At 40.1% G+C, this 22,395-nt stretch overlaps 1 protein-coding gene across 1 annotated transcript in view; it reads left to right on the top strand.

The window, feature by feature from the left end:
• slc35f1 (solute carrier family 35 member F1) overlaps positions 1 to 22,395 on the top strand; it is a 151,703-nt gene that overhangs the window by 127,018 nt on the left and 2,290 nt on the right. The window contains exons 6-7 of the mRNA XM_046836729.1: positions 1,483 to 1,535; positions 11,023 to 11,177. Of these exons, the coding sequence (XP_046692685.1) occupies positions 1,483 to 1,535; positions 11,023 to 11,177 (208 nt within the window). The remainder of the gene's footprint in view (positions 1 to 1,482; positions 1,536 to 11,022; positions 11,178 to 22,395) is intronic.

The following is a 22,395-nucleotide window of genomic DNA, read 5'->3' as shown; positions in this document are numbered from 1 at the left end:
TCACTTTCATGCACTTTGACATGGGAAGTAAACAGGACAGGGTTTAGTGTACCAGCAAGCCGGGATTGAAAGACCTTTAAAATGGATGAAGCAGTCAAACAGGACAAGATGCCTTGTACAAAATGGATACCAGGACTTATACAATACCTGGGTAATAATCAGAACAACATCGGAAAAGAGTATCCAACACACGTCCCATTAAGGTCTGGCAAAGACCTCAGTATGAATTATTAAATCAAGCTTTTGTGCTTACTGGGATAGAGATTGCTGTCGAATGCAGAAGCTGAAAGTTCTGCTGATACAAATTTTGCTGAAGGGAATGGCAACAATAATTTCTTACATTTCTATGTCCTGATTACGACGTCGATCTATGAGAATAAAGTAGTAGCAATTTGAGAATAATGTCGAAATATTTTGAGTTTCAAGTCAATGTTTTTTCTCAAAATATTTCGACTATATTCTCATACTGTTACGACTTTATTCTCGAAATTTTGACTTATTCTTAAAACGTTTCGATTTATTTTCATACTGTAAGTATATTATTCTCATAACTTTGACTATATTCTTAAAATATTTAGATTTTTTTTCTTGTATTGCTACCACTTTATTCTCATAAGTTGGACTTTATTGTCAAAATATTATGACTTTATTCTCATTCTGCTATGACTTTAATCTCGTAATCCAAGATTTATTTATTGTTTTAACGTGGCACTAAAACGGCGTCATGCCTGATCAACGCTGGTTAAAAAAAAAAAAAAAAAAAATGCAGCCGGTTTTAGAGAATAATCATCTATCATATTTGAGATCTCAAGCTTATCGCAGCAAAGTGGCTCAGCTGGGATTTCTTCTCCGTTCTGTCGAGTTTCCTACACAACTGAGGTGAACCGAACGGATTAAGGTTCTCTATCAGAACTCTGAAGATTCCTTGTGAGATCTCAGGATGATTGTTCCTGGAATGTTTTTACGAAAGAAAATAAAAATCTTTTTTAAATAGTGATAAATTAAGCCTTTTTCCCCAACAGTAAAAGTAAAGGTGCTTTAAACCTGTCACAGGTACTTTACAGCACAATGAAATTCAGTCTTCACAAATCCCTGTAGTCAGAGTGCTGGGTCAGCCATGATACAGTGCCCCTGGAGCACTGAGGGTCGAGGGCCTTGCTCAGGGGGCCCCTAAGGGATTGACAGGGGACCCTATTCCTCCCACTCCCTCTTTATATTTGCTCTTTTAGCTCCCATCCAGAGATTGGTATAAGACTGACAATCTGACATCATGATGACTGTTTTTTGTTGGGGTTTTTTTTCACCAAGAAAATAACCACCTAGCCTGTGTGAGAGTACCAATTTCTGGGATTTTAAAAATAGTAAAAAAAAAAAGCACATTGACCTGTTTGAAAGATACCAGGTTGTTCTTTCTTCTTCCACTCATAAGCGTGTTATTTCATATTGATCCCCTAAATTGCTTTTTCGTTCTGTTTCTTTCAGCGCCATCATGGAACACAAGGAGCTTCTGAAAGTGCAGTGGGATTGGCAGATCGGTAAGATTTATACACACCATCCAGTTTTTATTTTCAAATGGGGCACCCACAGGGGGACGGGAGAGCAATAGGAGGCCGGGCTAATTAAAAACCCATGTTTTTTTTTTTTTTCGCTGTGTTGGTGGGTGGGGTGTTACTGAAAGCCCCGATTGCCATTTTCGCTCACTTCTGCCCACCGCTTATGCACACATACGGCACACATTTCCTTCCCCTGCTGCGTGAGATATTTTTTCTCTCAGCAGTGAACTCAGGAGAGCTGTCACATAGCGCTACTGTTTCTGGGTAAGTGAGGCTCGGCTGAAAGAAGACACAGTAGGAGCTTTCCCTCGGAGATACTGAGAAAATAGCGCAGTTAACACAGCTTCCTTTCCAACCTCTGCGCGTACCGCAACAGCTTTATTCAGGAGTGTCCGATTTATCTAGCGTATCTATCTTATCTATCATACTTCTTACACCAATCTGGAATGATGAATGCTGTTTGGCTGAGGATCAGTAAAGAGGTGGAGAAACTGTCATCCATCCCATCATTCCCCAGTGCTATTGCCAAAGTCGGTGACAAAACACTGTGCATTGGTCAGGGAGTGTGTGTTGTCGAAGTGTCCAAGACATGCCAAAGCCACGTCTCGGAGGGTATCGACTTGCCCCAGGGGCATTCGAGAGCCTGGAGATGGAATTGTAAAAGTATGTGCTAGAAGAATACGTGTCACCACTTCATCATTAGACTGTGCTGCCCCAGAAATATAATAACTGCTTGATCCTGCATAATAAATGTAGTGAACTGGGAAATAATGTCACATATTACAGTGGAACCCAGTTATGTCGATGTCCTAGGGGGTTGCCAAAAAGCATCGAGGTAACCGATGATCGAGATAAACGAAAATCAAAATGGCGGCAGTATATTAACGTGCTTGAAATTTCTTTATGTACATGATGTGCGTTAATAAATGAGAATGTGCATGCACGTGTTTTTGAAGGGTTTTTTACACAACAGCGTTGCCACGATTTGTTTGATGAAGGCATGCTATAAAAATACATACAGTACATGTTTATCTGTCAGGAATCCACCTGCCACGCCCCTTCGCCCCTTCAGCGTGTCAGGTGCTTTCTCGGCCGCTTTCTCTGAAGCTCTCGGCTTCAATCGCGCACATATGGTGCTCGTTTATCATCATCACCAGCTCCTATTTAAACTTCCACACTCTCACTGTCCGTTATTGTTGGTATATGTTGGTTCACGGCGGTCGTTGTTATCGCGCATGCGTATCCCGGTACGTGCCTTCCCACCGGCACTCTCTCAACGGCTGCTCTTGTCTTTCCAAAGCGCACCGCGGATTCCCCCCGATCCTGCTGGTGTTCATTCTATGCTTTTGGATGGTCATCACATGTTCCGCGCCGCCAAGCGCGGCTTTCGCCTCCCGTTCATCGCATAACATTTAACAACAAAACGCATATGTGCACTAACTAACAGCAGAGATTCACCAGTTGTCAGGAATCCACCTGCCACGCCTCCTTCAGAGGCTGTCATTGCCTCCGCACGCTAACAAGCTCGCAGCGCAAATCATACACAGCTGAAGCGCGTTACTCACTCACTCCCGGCTCCCATACTAACCGCTCACTCACCCACTCTCGGGGTCCGTTATTATATGTGTTTATGCGTGGTCGTGTGTATGCTGCACCCGCTACATACCGTTTCCTCCCGGACTCCTCATTCACTCCACGGCTGCGTTTTCCTTCCCCAGCACACCTCGGACTTTCGAACGCTTCCCCGTCGCTTCCTCTGCGCCGCGCTTCCTCGATAACGCACCGTTGATGTTATTATTGGACTGCCGTTTGCCGGATTATCCCGATCTACGCGGGTATTTTGTGTTGGCTCTGCCTTTGTTAAATAAAGTTTCTGTTTGCTGTTACTCCGGCTTCCGCCTCCGCACCACGCCTAACACCAGTATACAATACAACACCTGTAGCAGCTGTAAGACTTGATTATTCCGCCACTTCCGCGAGTTCTTCTGCGGCTGCACCGAGATAACTGACGTTAAATGGCAAATTTTTCCCCCCTTGTGTTTGAGATATTAGGGTTCGGCATAACCGATAAAAAATGCTTAGAAAAAGCGAGAATTTGGCGGTTCCACTTCAAAAACGTCGACTTAATAGGGTTGTCGAGGTAACCGAGGGCGAGATAACCGGGTTTCACTGTACTGTGAATTTAGAAAAATTCTAAATTCCCAAACATTTAGGGTCATGGTTCAGCGGTTAACGATTTAGGTGATTAAGATTCAAATACACCCTTTAAAGTTTTTCCTCAGTTGTCATGTATATAAATGATACTTGTTCTTTTCTTAGATTGAAAATTCAACTTTTGAAAATAGAATATTTACATTTATATAATGTAGAACGTCGCACATGGACAAGAAATATAGAAAGATACCCAATGTGTTGCATCCTGTATATCTTGTTTTAAATCTTTTTATTGCATTTTAACTATGAATATTGATTCCATGTAACAAATACAGTGGAACCCGCTTATCTCGACCTCGGTTACCTCGACAATCCTATTAAGTCGACGTTTTTGAAGTGGAACCGCCAAATTCTCGCTTTTTCTAAGCATTTTTTATTGGTTATGTCAAAAATTTGCTATTTAACGTCGGTTATCTCGGTGCAGCGCAGAAGAACTCGCGGAAGTGGCGGAAAAATCAAGCCTTACAGCTGCTACAGGTGTTGTATTGTATACTGGTGAATCTCTGCTGTTAGTTAGTGCACATATGCCTTTTGTTGTTAAATGTTATGCGATGAACGGGAGGCGAAAGCCGCGCTTGGCGGCGCGGAACGTGTGATGACCATCCAAAATCATAGAATGAACACCGGCAGGATCGAGGGGAATCCGCGATGCACTTTGGGAAGAAAAGAGCAGCCGTTGAGAGAGTGCCGGTGGGAAGGCACGTACCCGGATACACATGAGCGATAACAACGATTGCCGTGAACCAACATATACCAACAATAACGGACAGTGAGAGTGTGGAAGTTTAAATAGGAGCTGGTGATGATGCTAAACGAGCACCATATGTGCGAGATTGAAGCCGCGGGAGTTTCAGAGAAAGCGGCCGAGAAAGCACCTGCCACGCTGAAGGGGGCCAAAGGGGGCGTGGCAGGTGGATTCCTGACAGATAAACATGTATGTATTTTTATAGCATGCCTTTATCAAACAAATCGCAGCAACGCTGTTGTGTAAAAAAACCCTTTAAAAACACGTGCATGCACATTCTCATTTAATAACGCACATCATGTACATAAAGAAATTTTAAGCACGTTAATATACTGCCGCCATTTTGATTTTTGTTTATCTCGATCATCGGTTACCTCGATGCTTTTTGGCGACTCCCTAGGACATCGACATAACCGGGTTCCACTGTAGTACAAGAACAAACTAATAAACATCAACAACAACAAACTCACAGCATTTTACATTAATATACAGTATCACCTCTTTGCTTGTTCTATCAGTTTTCTATCAACACCCCCTCCAACTTTTCCAACATTTTCTTCTTCTTCTTTCGGCTGCTCCCATTAGGGGGCGCCACAGCGGATCATCCGTCTCCATACCCCCTTGTCCTCTACATCTGCCTCTTTCAAACCAACTACCTGCATGTCTTCCCTCACCACATCCAAAAACCACCTCCTTGGTTTTCCTCTGCTCCTCCTTCCTGGTAGCTCCATCCTCAGCATTCTCCTACTGATATACCCCATGTCCCTCCTCTGCACATGTCCAAACCATCTTAATCTCGTCTCCCTCACCTTGTCTCCAAAATGTCCTACATGCGCTGTCCCTCAAATAAACTCATTTCTAATCCTGTCCATCGTCATCACTCCCAAAGAAAACCTCAACATCTTCAGCTCTGCTACCTCCAGCTCCACCTCCACCTACTGTCTTTTACTCAATGCCACTGTCTCTAAACCATACAACATTGCAGATGTCACCACAGTCCTATAAACTTTCCCTCTTATTCTTGCAGATATTCTTTTATCACAAATCACTCCTGCCACTCTTCTCCACCCACTCCACCCTGCCTGCACTCTTTTCTTTACTTCCCTAACACACTTTGCACTGTTGACCCCAGGTACCTAAACCCCATCCACCTTCACCACCTCTTCTCCCTGCAACCGCACCACTCCACTGCCCTCCCTCTCATTCACACACATGTACTCTGTCTTACACCTACTGACTTTCATTCCTCTCCAGGCTCTTCTCAACCTGCTCCCTACTCTCACCACAAAAAACTATATCATCCGCAAACATTATAGTCTACACAGACTCCTGTCTGACCTCGTCTGTCAACCTGTCCATCACCACTGCAAACAGGAAAGGGCTCAGAGCCAATCCTTGATGCAGTCCAACCTCCACCTTGAACCAGTCTGTCGTTTCTACTGCACACTTCACTGCTGTCACACTGTCCTCATACATGTCCTGCACCACCCTCACATACTTCTCTGCCACACCTGACTTCCTTATACAATACCATAAATCCTCTATTGGCACCCTGTCGTACGCTTTCCTAAATCCACAAACACGCATTGCAACTCCTTCTGACCTTCTCTATACTTCTCCATCAACATTCTCAAAGCAAATAATGCATCTGTGGTGCTCTTCTTCGACATGAAACCATACTGCTGCTCACAAATGGTCACCTCCACTCTCAGTCTGGCTTTCACTACTCTTTCCCATAACTTCATCTTCTCCATCTTCTCAACACACTCTCTTCACCAGGCAACATATTTCCATTTCCATCCTTTATTGCTCTAACTTGCAGCACATCCTTCCCAGCTCGGTCCCTCTGCCTGGCCAATCGCTACAAATCCTTTTCTCCTTCCTTAGTGTCCAACCTCTCATACAGCTCCTTATATGCCTTTTCCTTGGCTTTCGCCACATCCCTCTTTACCTGCTGCCGCATCTCCTTGTACTCCTGCCTACTTTTCTTATCACTCTGTTGATCCCAATTTTGTTTTGCCAACCTCTTTCTCCTTATGCTCTCCTGCACTTCCTCATTCCACCACCACGTCTCTTTGTTTTTCTTTCTATTTCCAGATGTCACACCAAGTACCTTTCGAGCTGTCTCCCTTATCATTTCTGCAGTAGTTGCTCCTCTTCCCTGAATCTCACACTACATTCTTCCTCCTTCATTTTCCACTATCTTATTCGTCTTTCAGTCCTCACTCTCCTCCTCTTCTTTGTCACCTTCAAAACCATCCTACAGACCACCATCCGATGCTGTCTAGCTACACTGTCCCCTGCCAACACTTTACAGTCTCCAATCTCCTTCAGGTTGCATCTCCTACATAGAACATCGTCCACCTGTGTGCACCTTCACAACTGCCATTTCCATCCTTTTAGCAAAATCCACCACCATCTGCCCTTCCATATTCCTCCCCTGGAAACCATACCTACCCATCACCTCCTCATCACCTCTGTTCCCTTCACCTTCACACCTATTTAAATCTGCTCCAATCACAAATTTTTCATTCCTAGGTACACCTTCTACCACTTCATCTAACTCACACCAGAATTTTTCCTTCTTCTCCATCTCACAGCCCACTTGTGTTGCATAAGCACTGATGACATTTATCATCACCCCTTTAACTTCCAGCTTCACGTTAATCACCCTATCAGAAACTCTCTTCACCTCCACTACACTCTTGCTGTACTCTTCCTTCAGGATCACCCCTACACCATTTCTCTTCCATCCACACCATGATAGAACAGTTTAAACCCACCTCCAATGTTCCTGCCTACCTTTCTTCTCTCCATCATTTCAGCTACCTCTCTCCCTTTACCAGTCATAGTACCCACATTTAAAGTACCAACCCGAACCTCCACTCTCCTACACTTCTCCATTTTCTGCTGTCTCTGTAGATGTCTTCCTCATCTCCTTCTCCTCTTCCGGCCCACAGTAGAGGAATTTCCATCCGATAACCTGTTGTCTAATGATACCTGTGGTGGTCGTTGGTAACCCGGGCCTCGATCGATGAATTTAAGATATAACAATCCATATATAGACCCTTTTTCAGTTAGATAGCATGGTGACAGGTTTTTTTTATGGGCGGGGCTTAGGTAGGAGGTAAAAAGATGTCCCTGACCGCTGCACTAACGTTAGCTATTAAAATTCATCCATTTGTTTTTAAACAATGGTCAAACTCTGATTTTATCTGACTACCAAATGTCACTCATTGTTCAGGACCGTGAATGTTATTAAAAAGTTAACTTTAAAAGACGGAACCAGATTGGCTGAGCTGTACACGGAATTGGCAATGCAGTCGCTGTATATGAATACAACTGGCTCACCTGGGTCCTAGCAGTTTGCCATAAAAATGTATATATGTTTTCCAATTTCTGTTTAGGTATCCAAACCATAAACCATATCAACAAAAGACAATAATATGCTGGCTGAAAGACAAATCACGGATCACAAGGTGTATATTTATACTCTATGCAAACACTAATGGTGCTGTAACCTGAATCTAGATCTAATAAAGGCCAGTTCTTTTAGTGTTAAGGGGCATGAGATCGAAGTTACAAGCTCAGAACACGCTCTAGCTTTAACCCAGCTTGATGAAATCTCATTCTGTAATAAATATCATCCCACACGGTCCACATTTTCATTTTTGAGAGGGAAACTCATTCCATGTACTGAAGAGTTACAGGCGCTCGCTCAGACGATGCCCCGCAATGTATCTAAATTTGCAGTCGTTAGCGACAGCGGATTTGAAAATTGTCCTGAATATTCATGACATTCAAATGTGTGAGCTGACATCTCATAGTCTCGTAGAGTCGTGCTGCAGATTCTGTGCATTTTTACAGAACGAGTTGGAAAACGTTGTTATTCTGGCGCATTCTGGGGAAGTTTATGGTGTAAGGATTTCAAATAATTTATTACGTTTGAATCATCTAGCATTGTGTAAACACAGTGAAGAGGTGACAAGACTAGCAAGGCCTTCTCTGCTAGTCTAAATCAGAATCACATTTAAATATATTTTTTTGTCCATGAATATGTAGAGTATTATTCCAATAGTCTATTCTAGCGATTCTAGATTTTCTATTTAATCAAATTTCAACCAGCATATCACGTTACACATCCCTTTCAGTATAAACTTGGAGGCACACAATTGTATAGGACGTCTTTGGATGCAGCTTGAAATTTTCCCTTTACTTGAACCTGTTCCACACGATGATGCCCATGTGCACAACTCCTTGAACATATGGTTTACATGGATTGGAATGGAAGATGCTGGCTACACCCCAGACCTCCACACGTCACCTACATCAGCACCTGACTTTACTAACAGCCTTGTGACTGAATGAGCACAAATCTCCACAAAATCTAGTGGAGCATCTTTCAGTAGAGTGGAAGTTATTATGGAGAAAATGGGGTCTGAATGTGGAATGAGATGTTCATAAATCACATACCAATATTATAGTCCACAACGGTTTGTGTATATAGTAAACAAGTTTCAGTATGTTTGTTTCACTGCAAGGACAAAACATGGCAAATAGATTTCCAATAACTGCCTAGAACTGGTGTTATATGTAGTCTTGTCTTGATGGAGTAATATTTGTTTTCAGCCAACGAGCCTACCTGGAATCACGAGGTAATATTCTTTTTAGTTCTGAGTAAAACGGCAAGCCTGAAGAGAGTTTTGTAGAAAACGCAGGCGTTCAATAGGATCCTGATTGCTTTTAGTGAAATTGCCGAATTGGGAAATGGCCATGGTGGAGCTGCAAGTGCTGTGGGGTTTTTATTCAATTTATTTATTTATTTATTTTAGCACTGTATCCATCTCAAAGCAAAAAAATATTTTAAAAAATCACTTATCCGTCTCCTGCCCTGTCGCATCTTCATCATCATCATCTGTGGAAATTTAATGTGCACTTTGAAACATCTTAAAAAAAATCTTAAAAAGGACAGAATCGGGTTTGACTGATCTGAGACCCTCAATCTTGTAATGTTTAAAATGTTAGCAGAAAGTTTTCTGCAAAAACACAAAAAATGGGCTGTTCTTCATGGCCTTGTAATATCAGTGACTTTTAAATCTCAGCCCTTCACAGATAAAACGGGAGTCATATCTTATATTTATTTGCCGTTATCCTGCTGCTCTTTGGAGATATGTGAGTAAAGGTTATGATTCAGCACTTAGGCTCTCCAAAGAAAAAGCAGAGAGCAATTTAACAACTAATGGCCAACAACAACAAAAAAATCATATCCTCACATAGAGATAAAATAAATATTCTTATGTTCACCTGATCACACTTTAACAGTATCGACCGTATTTCACTGATGGCTCGGTTGCATCGTACTTGCCGATTACCGATTAATCAACCGATAATTTTTTAATATTTATTTTTATTAAACAAATATAATTATATAAATAATCAATTATAAATTATAGTAAATAAATATAATATAGCGCTCTCTGTGCAGCACACAGTCTCGTGAAAAAAAAAAAAAACGCACATGATGTCACTGATTCGCCACTAGATGTCACTCTTGTAATGACAGCAGATCAAGCATCGGACGCAACCTGGAAAAACTATGAGTATGGATTTTTGCCAGAAATTCCAGCAATCAACTATTAGTGCTGATTAATTGGCAAAACGATTAATCGGTCGACCTCTAGCCATTAATTTTATATATATATATATATATATATATATATATATATATATATATATATATATATATATATATATATATATATATATATGGAAGTGCAGTATAAGAATGGTTTATTAATACAACAGGCAAACAAGTCCAAATCAGCAGGTAGGATTATGAACGGTAAATTAGCAAGAAACATCATCAGGGCAAAACAAGAACATTGAAAAGAAACCAAAATGAGATTCAAGGTGTTGTTAGATCCAGGATCTGCCAAAATGGAGTGAAATGGAGTGGAGAACTCTTGCGCTGGAAAATACGACTTAGCAAGTGTAATATTATATTGATTAATAATCAAATATATCTTTTAGTAATCTAATATCTGAACATTTGACCAATTACACACAAGGCATAAAGCCTTCTTGTACTATTGCTGTTTATTATATAGATCATTTGAAGCTCAGGAAGCAGGCTGAATTATCAGATATATCATTTCTAATGGTTTAATAAGAAATAACTGATCAATTTGCACTTTTACAGTTGCAGTCAAGGGGAAAATTTCTTTCAAAGCCCAAGAAAGAAAGAAATAATATTCCTTGATAAAAACTATAAGATTTTTTTTCTATATATATTTTTAGAGAACACCTAGATATAGTTTTTTCCATAAAAAAAAACCCTTTGCAAGATCATTTCAGACTGCAGCGCTTTACCTTCTAGCTGATCCCAGTCGGGAAAAGTGCATCTTTTCATTACTTTAATTCTGAGCTTAAGGTTTTTTTTTCAAAGACAGTGGATTTTTCTGTTGCAAATAGCTGGAAGTGACTATCAAGTGTCTCTGTGTCTCTCTTTAGGTCTACTGTATATCGGCTTCAGTGCCTGCATGTTTGGTCTCTATAGCTTCATGCCTGTAGTGATCAAAAGGACCAGTGCCACGACGGTCAACTTGTCTCTCCTCACCGCTGACCTGTACAGTCTATTCTGCGGCTTCTTTCTATTTCAGTACAAGGTGAGTGAGTTCTGTGTGTGTGTGTGTGTGTGTGTGTGTGTGTATGTGTGTGTGTGTGTGTAGGGACAAAGTACTCATCTTTTTCCCATTTCGTATACCAAAAAAACGAGATTGACATTTCTCATTCAGCCCAATCCTTTTATTTTTATTTCTCTTCTGCTTTGTCCTGGTCTGATTAAAGTACTCCTTTATGTATCGCATCGATACGCTTTTAATGGATAGTGACATGCAGAGTTGGTTAGACGATTAGAGCAGATATTCATGTTTCCCCAAGGTTGTAGAACACGTCCTGCTCTTGACTCTTTCATATCAATTCAGAGGACAGCGATGTGTGCGTGCTCAGTCTGGTTTCTTTTCACCTCGCCTCTCCAACCCAAACGCTTGTCTCGACGACTTTATTGTCTGCCCTCGTTGTTCTTGTCCTGGTGTCCTTGGAGATCAAAGTACTGAAAGCGGGTATTTTCTATATTTCCTGCAACAAACCAGATGGTTTTATCGTGAATGAGACTAATAAGAAAAGAAGACATTTATTTACAGGAATTGGGTGAGAACACAAAGGAGAAATGTCGCTATGTTTGGGGGGAAAAATGTAACACCACAAATTCTTAATCCTCAAATTAATACATTTGAAAAAGAGATTTGGTGATGACGTCTAGTATTCAGGAAAAAATAAATATATTTATTCACTTCGCACAGCTCCCGAGGTACACAGGATGATATCTTTTGTCACATTGACTTATGAAGGTCGGTGCCTCCTGTGGCTGTGCGTGCAGCCCTGTGCTGCCATCTGTTGGCATGTTACAAAACTCTTCTCAAAACTTTTTGATACCACTTTATACAATCCTTTAAGTAAGAACTGCAACCCTTTCCTACTTACTCAAATAAGTGTTTTGAGTTTTATCTTACCCAAAGATAATGTTATTAGCTGTTTATGCATGATGTACTCTGATCTTTTCTGTTCTGTCCAGCAGAATTAATGGAAAAGTCGGCTGCATAAAATTACTGAACAAGTAACATAAATTCCAGGAACTTCATATTCATCTGTCTAATACATGGAAAGAGTTCTTGCTCCATCGGTTCCACAAAGACGGTTTGAAGTGGTGTAATTACTGCATAGTCATCCTTTCATGGCGATCAATCATCCCTGCGTCTCCATTAAAAGTTTTAATGCGCGGCCCTATTCAGTTTAGATTAATAGATGAAGTTTTATGAAAGTGATGGTGGAAATGAGGTTGATAATTGAACGTTCATTATCGCATTACGTTCATTCTCTGAAAAAATAAATCACAAAGTGCTTCGGGTTTCTTGTGTCCCTGTGCGCTGAGGTAAGATGCTTCTTCGTCAAACTAAAAGCAGACCTTGGGAATAATTCATACGCTTGCCCTTTGTGTGTATTAGGGCGAAACGGGCCCAGTGTGTCCTGAGCAGAGCGGCGGGAGATTATTTCTGTGCAACAAGGCTCGGCTGAATCCAATGCGGCTCATCCATTTCAATTCGTAGACGTTTGTTTTGCAACGTGATCATCACCTAAAAGCGAAACTTGTCCGTGGTGTGATTAGAGATTCTCCCCACATCTGGTATTGTTGGCCATGAGCTTCATTTAAATTAAAGAGAAAAATCAGCCAGACTTGTTCTTTTTCTCTGGTCCGTGGGGTGTGTCACAACAAGACAAACCATTTTTCAAACCTCCACCATGTCCTGAATACATAGAGACCTATATATGTCAACGTTTCTGACTGATCCTCTTGTGGTTAAGACCGTAAACCGGAACTTGTCTTATTTTTTTCAACTCTAATTTCCACTGATACAGGCACTGATACAACATAGTGTAAACTCCACTGACCTTGAAATAAAGCTGTGATATACAGTATGGTATACAGGTTTGTACTACCGTATTTTTCGGACTATAAGCCGCTACTTTTTCCCAAGTTTTTTGCCCGCGGCTTAAACAACGAAGCGGCTAATTTATGGATTTTTCCTGGGGTTTTCCCGGTTTCACAAACTTCAAGCCAAAACACTGAACCCCATAACATTAGACCAATGAAATTTCCAAACGGAAACTAAAAAACGCACCTCACCTGTGTTCTGAGCTGCACGGCATCGGGAGAAAAAAACGTTTTTTTTTAAATGCACGACGATGCCAAAAGATAAATTTACCGAGAGAAATAGTTGTAAAAGGAAGGAGGAAGACAGTGAACAAGGACTTTCTTGGTAGGCTACTGTTTAGATACAAGCCGTTGTAACACGTTGAGTCTGGGTGAAGGGAGAGCTTACTAACTCCAGTTGCAACAGAAATCATTTAAGCACAGACAGGTTTCCAAAACTCATGCTTTTTATTTTTCTTGGCAACAGCGTTACGGGTTAGTCAAAGAAACTTAGAAATGAGCATCAGAAAATAATAAGGACATATTCCTCGGTCTTGCACACATGCAGTAATAGCGGAAAAATGCGGCAGCAGGCTATTCCAAGGCAAAATCAAGACAAGAAGCTTTATTGTCATTTCAACCATATTTAGCTGACGCATTACACAGTGAAATGAAACAACGTTCCTTCTAAACCCTGGTGCTACATACAACAACAATCACAGAAACAGAAAACACAGGGCTAAGGACTAGTAAGTGTCCACATAAACATCAACCTGGTGCAAACAGTGCAAAGACAACACAAGACAGAGCAAGACAAATACACAAAACACAAAATACAATATAAAAAAAAATAGCTCTGCCAGTAAACCTGTTGTAAAAAGACGTAAAGTGAACAGTAACAAAAATATAAACAAAATGTTGTGCAAAAGAGCAAATAGCAGCAATCCAGAAAAGCAGTGCAAAAATGGCATGTAAACAGTTTATGGTAATGAAGTGAATGTGATGTGAGTGGTACTGAAAACGTAACTGGTCAAGCATGCAGCAAGCCACCAATCAGGGAATTGAACTTTTTTCGTTTTCGACTGGTGCTTGGTGTATCTACTTAGCACAAAGATACAGTTCAACATCAGTTCAACAACAAGTAGAATATTTTGAGAGGAATAAATATAAAAAGGAACTCCACACTTGAACTCACCACAACACCTGTGGCCTAATTTGCGCTATTTTTTTTTAAGTAGTTGAATAGAAGGTTTTGGTCTCATGATGATTTCAATAGATTATAATAATCAATTATTAATATTTTCACATAAACTGAGTTGTTCATGGTCAGAACGGGACAGGGCAAACTCGGAGTCAGAATTGGCATAGATCATTAACAGGAAATCACAAAACATGGAACAGAGTAACAAACGATCAGAGAGAGCGTCGGCTAAGCGAGCTCTTGATCCCAGCTTCCGACTCGACTTTGAAGGTCGCCCCCTACTGACGTCATCCAAGGGAAGCGGGCATGGCTTTAGTGTACTGAAGTGCAGGGAAGGCCTGGACTGGAGTCTCGGGATGGCACCTGCATACAACCACACACCGAATACAAATACAGTACAACCCACAAAATATTGCGGGTTGTAACACACCACCAACTTGACACTGTTGGGCCCCTGAGTAAAGCCCTTAAAAAACATCCAATTATTATATACATATAAGAAAACATTATATACCTATAAAAAACAATTCCAAAAAACAAAACCAGTTGCTGAAGTTTTGGGAGAGGAACGTTGTCTCATATGTGTCTGATACAAGATTGTAGCTGCTCAACAGTTCGGGGTGTCCTTTGTTGTGTTTTTATTTGATGATGTGCCAAATGTTTTAAACAGTTAAAGGACTGGACAGCAGGGAGGCCAGTTCAGCAGCTGGACTACTCTACAATGAAGTCATGCTAGTAATAGATGCAGTATGCAGTTAGCATTGTCTTGTTCAAATATCCAAGGCTTTACCTGAAAAAGATGTTTTGTGGATGGAACCATTTGTTTCTCTAAAACCTGTATATACTGTTCAGCCTTCATGAAGCTGCATAGGTTCAAGGCCACAGGCACCAATGCACTCCCATGAGATTTATAAATCAGTGCATGCTGTTTTAATTGACATTTTACATTGTGTCCCAACTTTTTTTTGAATTTGGGTTGTATATTTGAGGTATTTGAGGAATATTCATTAATAACAAGAAAGACTGGCACAGGCATTAGAAGCATCCCATTTAACACCAGTGGCATTGATGCTATTGAATTATATTTATTTGTTTGAAAGGTTTTGAAAATCACAATCCAAATCAAATATATGTTCATTGAGTTTATTGTACATTGAGAGGACCTTGTTCTTTTTGCAGCGGCGAAACAGGTCTTGTGCTGAGATACTTTTAATGGAAATCCTAAAAATCCAGTTACTGTACATTTCGCAAGCTGGGATTTTATTCCGATTTTAAACTGAGTTTAAAAAATAATAATTAAACGCACCCAAGAATGCTAGAAGCTGTAAAGTGTCTTTTTAATATGAAATGCAGAGGACAATTTATATACATTCTAGAATGTCTAGTAAATATACTGTACACTCATACAACAACTAGTTAATCTTAATTCCGGATGGAAATTTTGCTTTGTCCCTCTGGAGATCCCTTAATAGTTCTGTGTATATTTTTTTAAAGCAGGGGGTTTCTGATATATAGAGTTTTCTGAATAGAAGCCCTGCAGGGGGTGAAGAACTATTAACTATTTAAAGAACCCTTGAGGAACCCTTTTTCGCAAAATATATTTTTAAATGGTTGCCCATGTGGTGAACCTTTAAAAGTGCAGAGAGAAAAACTCACACACACACACACACACACACACACACACACACACACACACACACACACACAGAGCGTTTCACAGGGATCTGTGCTTAGAAGGCTTCACTGACATCAGCAGGTACATTAATATTCATGTAACCTATGAAGCTGTTGGTGGTTTTGGTTCGAAAGGACTCCTGTTAGTTCAGGAATTCATTTCATTGCCATTTCCTGGCACAAAGTGCCATCTGTGATGGATGGATGTGAATGCTGTGGTGGAAATGAACACTGTGCCGAGTTAGATATCAGCGCCAGGATCATGAATATGCATTTTAGGTGTCACTCTAGTGCTTCGTGACGTCCTTGCTACTTTATGTTTCTTCTCTCAGGATGACGATGTAAGAGCCCGGACGAGGATGCTGTATCAGCGGAAATACCTGTCCACTAAAACAATCATTTATTTATTTTCAAATGACATTTATAGCATTTGGCAGACGCTCTTGTCAATTTAGTTCATTTTTGTTTGTGTAGGGCTTTTAACAATGGATATTGTATCAAAGCAGCTTTACAGATATTAAGAGGTTATAAAGTTGTATAAAAGAGTGTATAAATTTATTGCCTTTAAATTTGTTCCTTATAATTGTAAGTTGATTCCTTATGAGCGAGCCAGTGGCGACTGTGGCAAAGTAAACTTTCCTGAGATGGCACGAGGAAGAAACCTTGAGAGGAACCAGATTTAAAAGGGGAACCCCATCCACATCACCGTGTTCATTCATTACAGTTCCGTCATTATATGGCATATAGCAAAACTGTTTATGCAAACTGTGGTCCTGATCCATTGTAGTTGATATCAAATCCAGCCTAAATCCATCCTCAAAGTTCTTGAGTTGCACAGAGTCGTTCTCTTTCATTTCTATGAAAGAGAACTTCATTCAGAGATCCAAAGAGGAGAAAAGGACAGGAACACTGATACCTCAGGAACTTGCTTAACTCGACTGAGAGAGCGAGCAATCCAGAGCGACTGCAACTGAGCAGTTGAGGTTAATGCCTTGCTCAAGGACCCCCACAATGGCAGCTTGTTGGTGCTTGGATTTAAACTCACAAACCCTCTGATTAGAAGTCCATTGTACACTGTAACCTTGAAGCTTAAAGGACGACTATTTCTGTGCGCTCAGAAAGAAATCCGTCGCTCGGAAAGACGTGTCGATCTTCCTGTGCTTGGTGTTAATGAGGCCTTACGCCTCGGCATGTTTGTCGCACAGTGTATCTGCTTCAAAATGATTATGTGAATTACTCTGGCAGTAATAATCATATTGTGCAGCGTGAGTGTGAAATGAGCTCGCCGCTGTAATTTTCCGTCCTCACTGGGAATTCAAATACCATCCTGACCAAATTGCCCCCTAATTTATATTCCTAAGCAAAGTTCACACGAGCTCGTTAACTACGCACTGGTCTCTTTTTTTTTTCTTTTCGAGCCAGCGAACCTTTAGATGAAACAAAAGCAGTTTAGGAGTCAAACCTCCGTGGAAATGACGTGGAAATTCACAAAAAGGTTCAGGGTGGCTAGGAATCAAAAGGATCACACCGAGTAAATGACGTTTACTCTTTAGCAAAGCGTCGGCGTTCTAAATGAGAGGTGAATTCATTTTAATATTCCGCATCACACCTTAAATTTTGAATCTGATTGGTCAAATAGATACACTACTGTATTTGGACAAAAGTATTGGGTCACTTGACCTTTCCTGCCATCTGTGGTTCTTCTCCAAACTGTTACCACAAAGCTGGAGACACAATTGTATTGTATATTGTGTCACCTGAACTTGGAAACCCAAACCTGTTCCAGCATGGCGATGTCCCTGATCCAGAGTGTAATGCTGCCTCAACCCCCCGGAGCTGCCACCTCCCACACTCTGCACACTCGCCCATTTTTCCTGCTTCCAACACATCAAGTTTGAGCCTGTAAACATGCTGTCTAATAAATCCAATTCCTTGGTAGGTGCCACTGTAACAAGGTAAACAAATATTATTCAGTGATTTTAAAGTTATGACTGATCTGTGTACAGCGCATATAACATTAAATCAAGTCAAGTTTATTTCTATAGCGCTTTTCACAACAGACATTGTCTCAAAGCAGCTTTACAGAATTTAACAGTTAAGGTGAACGATGTGTGTTTATCCCTGATGAGCAGCCACGGCGACTGTGGCAAGGAAAAACTCCCTTAAATGTTATGAGGAAGAAACCTTGAGAGGAACCAGACTCAAAAAGGGGAACCCATTTTCATTTGGGTGACATCAGGAGTGTGATCATAAATCTTTAAAACAATACAGAAGACTGGAGAGTGAGAACTAACATGAGCACTGGAATGTAAGATTATGAGTAATATTCGTTCTACAGTCTTATACAGACAGTTGTGGTTATTATATACATTACTTTTATGACTTTTATTATTACAAACCATTTTTGCAAAGTATTTTTAAATTGCCCAGTAAATGTTGTGCTCTAATCTAAAATATAAAACTACTTTTTTTCATGTACCACCTACCAGTGTACAATGTATCACTACATTCGTTCTGTGAGCAAATGCACTGTGGTCTATAAAACATGGAGGATCTTCTTATCATCAATTACATTTTTGTCCCTTGCTATTTATTTAAAAAAATAAATCAGGCTGTCATTTGATTTCTCTTTCTTTCTCAAACTGCTAAGTCATTCATGCTAGCAATGTAGCATGGCATGCAACTCCAGTAGCAGTAAAATTATCCTTTTAAAGTTTCACTTGAGTAAAAGTACAAAAGTTTTTGCCTTCAAATTTACCTAAGTTTCCAAAGTATTATGATTTATTACAGCTATATTGTTCCTTTTATCATTTTTGTCACAAGACTCTTCACTTAATCAACTTTAAACCACCTAGTTTATGTGAAAAAACTCGAATGTGACTCTCAACACACTGATCTATTAATAGAATAATAATGAGTCAAACACTGATTGATTTCTAATAAAATTATCATGACCCCAAAACCTTAAAACTGACAGGAATTTCTTCAATTCAATTCATTTTTATTTGTATAGCACTTTTAACAATAGACGTCGTCTCAAAGCAGCTTTACACAGATAAAGCGGTAATAAAGAATAAATAAGATGTTCTTTATAAGTGTAAGTTTGTCCCTGATCAGCGAGCAGTGGCGACCGTGAAAAAGATCAACTCCCTGAAATGGCATAAGGAAGAAACCTTGAGATGAACCATGTTGAGGTGTCTTCCATTGTTTATTACTCTGCAAATGCTTGATGTTAAACTGAAGCTGAACTGTATGTTGGTGATAAGAAGATGCCACCGAGCGCCAATCAAAACAAGGTCAAAACAGAGCGTGCACTCGACCCTGATTGGTGGCTTGCTGCATGTTTGATTAGTTAGGTTTTTATCCTCATAAGAGAGATTTGACTTTGTAATGTAGAAAAGTTTAAAGTAAAAGTCTCAACGAATGGAAATACTTTAGTACTGTAATACTTTACTTTGTTACTGTCCAACGCTGGTCTCTAGAATAAGATGAGTTGTAGGAAACAGGTCTCCAACCTTGTAGACACTCATGGTTCGGCAGGTGGTGTGTGGGTGTTGGGGTAATGGGTTACAGATTACAGGTTGTTTTTAGCAGTGCATACAACAAAATCTTTTTTTTTTCTCATCAGTAGAGAGAAAGTTCATAGACAAACTGAATACATTGAAAATCTTTTTCAGGATGTTTGTTCAACACTCATGCTACTACTTAGCTTAAACGCCTGCAAGTGTTGATAAGAAATCACACCAAATGTAAATTTGGATGGTGCCACACAATACAGATTCACAATAACTAAGACAGTATTATATCTATAGACAATTTTTTCCAGAACTGTTATATACTGCTGGTTGGGGACCTCTGGCGTAGGCTACCAGAAATAATACAGATCAATAGAACGTGTTGAAATGAGCTCAGAACCCAAAGAGCCTAATTAATGTTATTGAAAACTTCACCAGGGAGCTCGAGAAAGCATCGACGCTTTGCTATCAGTCTTGATCAACGTGCTGCGTGCTGAGACACTGTAATAACTCTTCAGGATATAAGGAAAGTATTCTCTTGAAAAATGAATACAGGCGAATATTGCAGGATGATTTATGGCGAGACATTTTTTTTTATGGGTAATATTCACCTCCATATGCCTTATTGGAAACTGCAACATATCAGTTTTCCTTAAGTGTTTTTTTTTTTATTATTATTATTGAAAAAAGAGACAAAATTGCCGGGGTTGGAGACAGACAGCCATTTAATCAAAGGCAGGCAGAATCTAGCTGATAAATGTGAATTAGCATTGCGACAAGCCATCAGCGTAAATGGAAAATATTTTTGCTAGTCGTTGCGTTTTCTTCACGTCTTCTCTATTGACGGATGTAGAGGGTTACAGAACAGACGTGTTAAAGTGCTGCAGCTTTTGATACGTATGCTGTTCGCCATAGTAATTCATGCTAATCTGTGAGAATGTCCCATCATAATGAAGCGAGTGGCTTTTATTATACTTCTGTTCATACATTACAATATATAGACCAAAGTATTAGGAGACCAGACTTTTCCAGCCATATGTGATTCTTCCCCAAACTGTTACAAGTGTGTTAGTAAAGGCAGATACTGATGTTCTGTAGGGGAGGAGACCTGGGGTGCAGTCAGTGTTTACATTCATCCCAAAGGTGTTCAGTAGGGATGAGATCAGAGCTCTATAGCAGCAAGATCTTCCTCTCCAAAGCATGTAAACCAGATCTCCAAGGAGCTCACTTTGTGCACAGGGGCATCGCCATGCTGGAACAGGTTTGGGTTTCCAAGTTCAAGTGAACGCAAAAGTTTATTATAGCGCATCCAAAGGCGTCCAATATGATTGGTTGCCTTAAATTTTGTGGTAACAGTTTGAAGAGCCACATGTGTAGGTGTCCCACTACTTTGTCCATATAGTGTATATAACTTTAGGTAGAAGGCAAATGTTTTTTGGAGAAATATTTCATATTTTGTTTGGAGTTGAACCCTGGGGTTGTGTTTACATATGAAAGGAAAATCTAATTTATTTCTTACATAGGATTTTTCAGATCCAGACACAAGATTAAATGTGATATGGGGAAACATAACAGCCTGGGGTGAAGCATTTCTGCTCTTGACTAGCTCCTGAGTTTCCTTTAAGTTTCCTTCCATTACTCAAAAATACTCCCATGGCAGTATGTGATCAAATATTGTACTTTTTACTCACCTACATTTTACTTTTTATTTATGAGAATAAAAACTTAACTGGTCAATCACACAGCGATCCACCAATCAGGGTCGAGTTCGTGCTCTGTTTTGAACTTGTTTTGATTGGCGCTTGGTGTATCTACTGATCACCAACGTGCAGTTCATCATCAGTTCAACATCAAGCAGAACATTTAGAGAGGAATAAATGATGAAGAGACTCAAACTCACCACAACACACGTGACCTTAATTGCACATTTCTTTTTAAGTAGTTTAAAAGAAGATTTTGGGCTTGCTCATCTTATTTGATATCAGTGTTTGACTCATTAATACCATTATATTAATAGATAGATATGCTGAGTGTAACAGTCTTTTGCATACATTTAATCAATTGTCTTGTGACACAAATGATAACAGGAACATTGAAGTCATAATGAATCATAGTACTTAAATTGTAATTGTATGTACAGTAAGTGTGTGTGTGTGTGTGTGTGTGTGTGTGTGTGTGTGTGTGTGTGTGTGTGTGTGAAAATATTTGTCTCTCCATGTATAGCTGGTTGCATGTGTGTGTTTCTTGTCTATGGCTGTATGGGTCTGTGTGAAGTGTGTGTGTGTGTGTGTGTGTGTGTGTGTGTGTGTGTGTGTGTGTGTGTGTGTGTGTGTGTGTGTGTGTGTGTGTGTGTGTGTGTGTGTGTGTGTGTGTGATCACATTGTGATCTGTATGTGAATATAATGGAGAAATGTGGACAGTACCAGCTCCGGGATTTCACACGTCTCGCTAATTCTCTTCATTTCTTAGGCAATAAAACATTAAAATAATTACCTTTTATAATCACAGCACTATGCAGGATTGTAAATACATTTGAAAGCCATCTGTTGCTCTTTGATGAATAGATTCCATAATGAATCATAAACAGCTTGTTGTTCATCTCCACCCTGCCTGGTCACACCCCAGCATTCATTATTTAAATATTTACCCCTTCATCATTGTGACCAGGTTTCAGTCCTGGATATTATTCTGGGGTTTCTCTTACTTCATGTGCTTTTATCATGAAACTCATCCGTCCCTCCAGACCAGATAAAACCACTTCATGGCCTCATTAAACAGCCTAATGGCAAAAAACGGTGTTATAATCACAGCTTGTGGATTCCATTTCTAAATGTCATGGGTGTGTAGAAGCGTGACCCTGGTGCAATCTATTTTAGGATCGACACTTGAAATAGAAACCGAGAGTGTGATCCCTTTGGAGGTTCTACTACAACATTGTTCTATGAATATTTTACTTATTTCTT

The sequence above is a fragment of the Silurus meridionalis genome, chromosome 23 (genome assembly GCF_014805685.1).
Source record: "Silurus meridionalis isolate SWU-2019-XX chromosome 23, ASM1480568v1, whole genome shotgun sequence".
Classification (NCBI taxonomy): domain Eukaryota; kingdom Metazoa; phylum Chordata; class Actinopteri; order Siluriformes; family Siluridae; genus Silurus; species Silurus meridionalis.
This window is presented reverse-complemented; position numbering and strand designations above follow the sequence as displayed.